At 40.8% G+C, this 7,500-nt stretch overlaps 1 protein-coding gene and 1 long non-coding RNA gene across 3 annotated transcripts in view; one reads left to right on the plus strand and one right to left on the minus strand.

Moving 5' to 3' along the window:
- The window catches only part of LOC138027653 (melatonin receptor type 1B-B-like), a 4,965-nt gene extending 2,366 nt beyond the window's left edge, over positions 1–2,599 (plus strand). Inside the window, exons 2-3 of one of the 2 annotated variants that reach the window (XM_068875212.1) lie at positions 920–1,637; positions 2,007–2,599. In XM_068875212.1, the coding sequence (XP_068731313.1) occupies positions 960–1,637; positions 2,007–2,486 (1,158 nt within the window). In that variant the 5' untranslated portion in view covers positions 920–959 and the 3' untranslated portion in view covers positions 2,487–2,599. Of the gene's footprint in view, positions 1–718; positions 1,638–2,006 lie in introns of those variants that run through there. The other variant, XM_068875214.1, reaches the window with a different exon arrangement.
- Positions 2,600–4,534: 1,935 nt separating this feature from the next.
- Positions 4,535–7,195, minus strand: LOC138025988 (uncharacterized). Its single transcript, XR_011127210.1, has 3 exons — positions 7,094–7,195; positions 6,641–6,674; positions 4,535–4,575 (listed from the first exon to the last, which is right to left on the minus strand). It is a non-coding gene; the product is annotated as an uncharacterized lncRNA (long non-coding RNA).
- Positions 7,196–7,500: the final 305 nt, after the last annotated feature.

Below are 7,500 nucleotides of genomic sequence, written 5' to 3' on the forward strand. Positions count from 1 at the left end.
TTTTCCATGTCTGCAGAAGCTTTCAAAATTAAACGGGAGGTGGTCTGTTATTTGGTCACGTGACATATTTCAAGTAAAACAAAAATTGGTAGTTATCTGTTAAGTGGGGATAAAACCTGTCACCAAGTTTTTTCCAAACTGTGTGAATCATTTTCAAGATTGACCACCCCCTCACTTTATGACTACGGATTAGATGACGCAGTCCTTAATATAACTGAGTCGGTGGCTAGTGGTGGATATTTGTCAAACCGAGAAGCGATTTTATTGGCTAATTTACGTCACGTGGTGCAAACTCACAGGACAGTCATCAAGCAAAAACCCCCCTTTGCGCGGATATTTGCCTTGTGAAATGCTGTAGCGATCATTTCCGTTGAAAAGAAAGAAAGCCGGTGGAAAAAAGGCAAAGAGTTTTAAAACTCGTTTCTCAGGAGTCTAGTGATAGTGACATTAAAAAGCTGGTCGCAAATGCCGTTCCGGAAAGTACACAATTTAGAGATTTAATGCTGCCCAAACTCAAACTGAGTCATTTTATAGAGTAGAGAATTTAATACACTGTGTTCCTAACTATAAAATAAACCAGCCATTCAAAGAAGAGAAAAGTTTCAGCCGCACTTGAACACACTGACATCAAGACTTTGCACGTTCTGTCTTTCATGGTTGAATTAAATTTCTTTTTCAGTAAGTAAGATTCTCGGCCAAATATTCATCTCTCAGCCGCGAACGTTATCAGCCGACATACCAGCCGCCTGAAGGGGTTTATTTACTAACTATAGCTACTCTATAAATCCGAGGGTAAATAATGATACTTTCTTACTTACGTCACTTTGGTGTTTCTTTTGTCTGCAGACAGTACAAATAATTTCCACTGCCTTGAACGGCAACGTACCATTTGAGTAATTTGAACATATTCTTCTTGTAGCAAGAGCAGAGATTTTCTGCCTTTGAGAACACTCATAGCAATGAAGAGCTTTCAAAACAGTGGAGCCATATTGTACTCCTTTAACCAAACCGCGCCAGGTCGCGTGCAGCCAATTCGCTCTCCAGCCGAACTGTACCTATCCTTATCATCATATGCCTTTCTGGCAATCGCAAATGTGATTGGAAATGGTCTTGTCATTGGAGCATATGTTTCAGACAAGTGGCTACAAAGGACGATCAGGCACACCTTTATCATCGGATTGGCGATTGCAGACTTTTTCATAGGAGTAGTTCCCTTACCAATTTGGATGTACATCACATACTCTGATTACCATGATTTTCCATTAAATTGGACTCTCTATCAGGTCTACATAACAGCTGATATCTTTATCGGTAGCACTTCCATTCTTCAACTCACAGGTATCAGTGTTGAGAGAAGTTACGCCGTCATCACACCAGTCAAGCACCGCTTACTCAACAGAAGAAATATCTATATCGCTGCGGCTGTTTCTTGGTTGTTTTCAGCTGGACTGGCGTCTATTCAGCCTCTCCAGTATGGGACTCAGTGGCAGAAGACATACACGGTTTCCCTAGCAATAGTCTGCTTTTTCATTCCCACAACAGTGATAACTACTGCATACCTCAGCATTTTTATCGCTATCAAGACCAAAAAAGCTACGACGAGGTATAGGAAAAGCAGAAACACCTTGGCGAAAGAGGTTGGTGTCTTTACAAATTAATGAATAAATGTACCATGAAATATGATCCTATTTAGTTAAAAATGCGCTCCAAGAAGAGGAATATTCCACGGCGTGGAAGGGAAGGCGGACTCTAGAGCATGTAATCTTGTAGGAAAATGTCAAATCAAGTTTGCAAAGGGTGGATTGCACATCATTGCTCTAGATTCCCTGGCCCACAAAATAGAGTCTCGGTTTCAACGCGTAGAATCTGGAATTTATTTTTCGTCAAAAAACGAAAAAGCAGATTTCCAAACGTAATGGACTGCATCAAGTATGAAATCTAGAACATTTAACCTAGGGTTTAACTTAAAAAAAGCTAATGAACTTGTTTCCTCTTCTGAGTTGTAGGTTCGATTGTCTTTCACAGTAGCAATAATTACGCTGGTGTTTGTCATAACATGGCTACCCTTATTTAGTCTCACCATGCTTGCTACTTTCAACCCTGGAATTCTCCCTTCTTCACCGAACTCAGAGCGTGTGTTGAGCTTTGTCAAATGGATGCACTACTGCTCCAGTGCGCTAAATCCATTTTTGTACGCATACCGACATAAGGAACTTCAGAGGACTATGCTGCTGCTTTTGCAGAGGCTCTTTGTGAGGAGGAACCAAGGCGTTGATCGTGAGGAGCTCCGATCGTTTCGATCGGGAAGGACGAGTTTCATTAATGTTCGGAAACTTAGCAGTACTTCACACAGAAGAAGCGCAAAGAGCTCAGAGATGCAGAGCACCGCTGAGTCATGTTCAAGAGCCATTTCATCGGGGATGAGAGTTGAAATCTCAGGGGAAGAAAAGAAGACGAAAAAGAAAACTAGCGCCAGCAGCGTTTAAAACAGAAATCAGCTGAGAAACGCCCACTTGCAGTGGCTCCACTCTTACAAGGTTTACTCACTGCTACTATTGCTTTTACAAGAAAACGTTTCCCGGACAAATATTGCCCAGCCTTTGACAGATGTGGCCTATAACTTATTTGGTAGAACATGCACCGATATTGAGGGGCTCATTGGTTTCAATCCCTTTGAACATCTGAATTCTTCAATCTACCTTAATAACAACTGTTTAATTGAGCGCATTAGATCATATCCCACATGTATTTTGCGCTATATAAGTAATAAATTATTATTAATTTGTCTCTGTAAAGTGCGAAGATAATTCTTTTTGGCGAAAACTGTTAAAGATTCAGATGATAACGATTATGGGACTGAGTTAGTTGTTTCACATAACGTCCTTGAACAAAGAAACAGCAGCCATGTTTGTTTTTTGTTTGTGAATTAAACTCTATCCTTATATTATTTTTTTTTGTTTTTGTTTTGGTGAAAAAAAGAACCCACGTAAGAAAAAGACAGCATAAGTTAATGCAATGAAAACTGAAAGGCTCAGTGCGGTGGTGTTTAAGAGCACGATGATGTTAAAGTATAACTGTTTTATTTTGCAATGAACTCCCTCTTTTTCATCCAATCTCTTGAACCCTTTTCTTTTCGTCTTCCTACACTCATGTTCTATCGAAAAAGTGTAATTTTTCCTTTAGTCACTTTATCCAAAAGATGATCTTTTATAGCTATAGTGTCTAACGGACCAATTGCGCTATATTGATAGAACGTGAGCGTTCTATGTCGTTTCAACTGAGAATGTATGGACCTCACCAACAACTAACATATCCAATAATGTAAATGTGGACAGTCATATCGTTTGGACTCCTTTCAGCCTATAAAATCATCGCCGGACAGTCGTTTCTTCATAAATCATCGAAAGCGAATGTCTGGGTTCAGTGGGACGAGTTTTGATCGTTAAAAGAGGTCTCAGAGGATTTTGTAGCATACATTCACCCATTCGCTATGTGGTGTTGCTCAAGATCCTCCTATGTGGGTCCAGCTCGATGTAATGCTAACCATCTCAGAGTATGGTCTTACCAACGAAGATATTATCATGCGGAGAGTATGCTTGAATGTCTTTCACGTTTTTTTAACAATTTGACGAAGTTCATGCCGCTGATACGCTGTTCGACTCGCAATCGTCCTTCTATCTTTCTTTCCGTTCAATTCACTTTTTTTATTATTTTGAAGGAGTATGAGCCAGTACTTGAGATCGAGCAACGAGAGATCTTACTTGGCCACCTGCCTTCAGTTGATGGTTAACTGAGTGGGCCTGTGACCATTTTGTAAGAAGAATACATAACCCCTGTCATCATCAAGTCGCCGACAATTTCATCTCAGTATTACTTTTTCAGGAATATTTGAGAGAAAAATATAAAAATATTGTTTTTACACAAAACACAGACAAGCACAAACGAAAATCGAAACTTTTGGACCACGATTTTAGGGACTGATTTATTTTCGCTGTTTTCTTACTCTATTGTTTTTATCATTTCATTCCCTCAGCTCTTTGTTTTACCATAGCCATGATTTTCATCGATTCTCACATCGAGCGGATAAGCGATTTGCTTCCGTTTGTGTATGTTTTAATAAAGCTGTGTTGTTAAAACTACAAATATGGCATTAAAAACAGGACAATACAAAACAAAGATCTTTGTATTTTTCTTGCTTTAGCCAGGAACACGCCCAGCAACAATGCCACTTTCAATGCCCCATTCATTTGTTCCTCGGCGAATGTAGAAATTTCCTGTTATAGAGATAAGAAAATGCATAAGATAAAAACGCTCATTGTCCTACACACGTGAGAAAATCGCTTGGGACAACATATGTCCCCTGGCGACAACTTCTGGCAGCCAACTAGGATTGAAATTCCGCCTGAGATGACTTACCCGGTAAAAAAAGGAACGGAAAAAACAGACAAAAAACAACAACAACAAAAAAAAAAACAAGGACAAAAAAGAAACTTAAAACAATAGCGTTTTAAAACATGCCAAACATATCCACTCACCATTCATACCCCAGATAGTTCCCGAAGAATTGGCACAGATCTACGAAAACGAGCAGAAGTGACATAAAGAAGTTAGGGAACTTCGGAGAAACATGCCTGCAAGCCGGGCGTGATTGAGATGGCCCCAGGTTTGCTAACGCGCGGCATACATTAGATCTCGTTTTTATAATCAATATTGATAAATACTCAGAAGAGAAAAGTACGAAAGGAAAATCAAGAACAAAGGAGCAGCTTTGCAGCACGAAATACATTGCAAAGCTGAAAGCGAAAGTTGGTTCCAAAGTAGAATGACCAGTTTACAACTTACGAGGATGTCCTCATAGCCCAAATTAAACAGTTATGGGGTATTTACATGAGACCAACATGAGACCGGTACGAACTCAGGCCGGTCTGAGAGTTTCTCGTCTCGGTCCAGCAACCGACACTAAGTCAGACCGGTCTGAGTTGATTGTGAAGCCAGTCTAATGTAAACGCATAAAAAGAAATGTATGGCGGCCGATACGATCTCATGCCGGTCTAAGTTCGTCCTGGTCTCACGTAAATACCCCCTTAATCGCGAGAGCCATTATTTTATATAATTGAACGAAATGCAGAACTAAGCCTTCGACCCATTTCAAGAATACAGTTACAAGACTGATGATATTACAGTGGATGGATTGTCCTAAAGCTAAGCGCGTTTCCTGGAACAGGTTGCGAGTCATAGCATCAAAGAGAGTAGTATACCTGCCTTACATAGCTCTAAGCCAATCAAAAAGCTTGAGTGGGTACCACTTGACACGAATGAACCAATCAGAGCACGATCCAGCTCATTAAGCGTCCGCCATGTTGTTTTGCGGGAAGCGGTCCATATTAAAGAGCGAAAAACCTTAAATAACAATGACCACAGCCAGGTTTTCTTAGCCCGCGAAACTAAGCACCCCCAGCAAACCATTGTTTTAACGAAAACCGCTGGTCAGCAACCTGGTTCTGGTCATTGCAGTGAAGTGTGTCCAAGACGTCTTTCAAAGGAGAGAAAAAGGGGGGTTGGCGAATGCGAAATCGCACTGATTTCAGAGTAAAAAAAATGTTGCTGGGACACCGCTTTGCTTGGATAATTGCATAATAAGACAGTTGATAAGTAATGTTCTCGACAATTTATATAATTATTTGTAAGGATTAAGAAGTAAAAGTTGAACTTCGCATTGTCCAGATTGTACAGTAGTTTTCAGCTTGGATCTTTTGATTTTGTAAACTTTTCCGTCTTCCGTTGGCAGGGGTTTTTCGTTGCTGTGCTTTATGTTCCACTGACTGAACATCCAGCACCTTGAGCACGTTACGTTATTGTTCGCTGGCAATAGAGGTATTTTATGGTAGTCAACGATACCAATCCAGCCGCCTTTTTGCACAATTTTACAGACAGCAAACCTTCTCTTAGTAGAATTATTCCTAGTCTCGTGCTACTGCCTAACCAATCCCACCGGTACTAACGGGACTGTTTATAGAACCCCCATACGTTCCCACTTGTAACAATAGGGTTTGTTAGTAACCTTTCAATTTACGTGATTTTGGCCTGATTTTCGGCTCGCGTAACATTTACAGTGCACTTCCAGGGCTATGCCCTTTTATGGATTCCTGCTGCTCATTAGCATGGACCGCTTCCCGCCCAAAACAACATAGCCGACGCTTAATGAGATGAATCGTGCTCTTATTGGTCCATTCGTGTCACGTGGTACCAATCCAGCCTTCTGATTGGCTAAGAGCTATATACACCGGGTATACTAATGGCCAGGCCGGATTCATTTATCTCAAAAAGCAAAATTGTTATGGCTGTACGAAGACCAGTTTCCAAGAGCATTTTGATATGGAGTTTGTACGATGAAAAAACGTCCAGTAGGCGGGCATGCAACCGTGATGCGCAAGACTTTTTCCCCAATTTGCAGAAAAGATTTTTTTGGATGGGATATTGCGCTGTGTACGATACAAATCTGCTCCAAACTAGAAATCTGACCACTCCTTTTCACCACTTTGTCAAACGTTCTCACGATGGAACGACACGTGCTACGCCGGAAAAGCCACACGAATAACACTTGCAACATCTAGAGATTATCAAATATGACAAGGCTTACCCAGTAATCAATGCCTTCCGAGGACGTTCCCCAGCTGAATACGAAAAAGAAAAGGATAAGAAATAAATACTATTAGCGAACACTTCATATGCTTGTATTAGGTTATTCTTGACGTTAGGAAGGCCTGTTAATGGGTTTCAATATAATTGGCGTTGTGCAAAATTAGCCGCGTCTTTTTTGCGGCCACTTTCTCCTTCCCTTCCGGGCATAAAGTTGCCTTCACAGGAGATGCTCACACGCGAGGATCACGCTTACGGCGTGTCGCACCTTCCGAAAAGGGAAGAAAAGGACTATTTTGCGGTCTATATCCCACGAAAAAAAAAGTAATTTTTATCTAATACCAACTCGATAGCGCATTGATAGCGAATTCTTTGCCTAAAGGTCCTTTGCATCATTTTCATTCTCGGAATACTTGAAATTTACATAATAAATTTCTCAAAATGATGAACGAACCCCAGCATTTTGATGGCATGCAGGCCCACTGCTCCTCCACTAACATAGATGTAGACACCTTCACGATATACCATGAAGTCTTCATAAACTGTGAAAACCGCTAAAGCAAAAAAAATTTAAATGATTAGTTACCATGGTCACCACGGTTATGGACCCTAATTGGCCTCAATCACACGGCGGCCATGTTGAGTCCCGAGGGATTGAAAACTTCTTTTGTTTTGCCCCACCGAAGCTAGATCCCAAACATTTCAACTCGAGGCTCGGGGTACGAATCTATGTCGAACAAATAAGCCCTATTCTCGACCGACAACCCAAACATGACACTTGATTATTATTTTGCTTCCGTTGTTGGTCTCAAACGCGAATAAACAAGAAAAAAAAGAAATATGTTGGTGAACCTGAACGAC

Source organism: Montipora capricornis, chromosome 12 (assembly GCF_036669925.1).
Source record: "Montipora capricornis isolate CH-2021 chromosome 12, ASM3666992v2, whole genome shotgun sequence".
In the NCBI taxonomy this organism is placed as follows: domain Eukaryota; kingdom Metazoa; phylum Cnidaria; class Anthozoa; order Scleractinia; family Acroporidae; genus Montipora; species Montipora capricornis.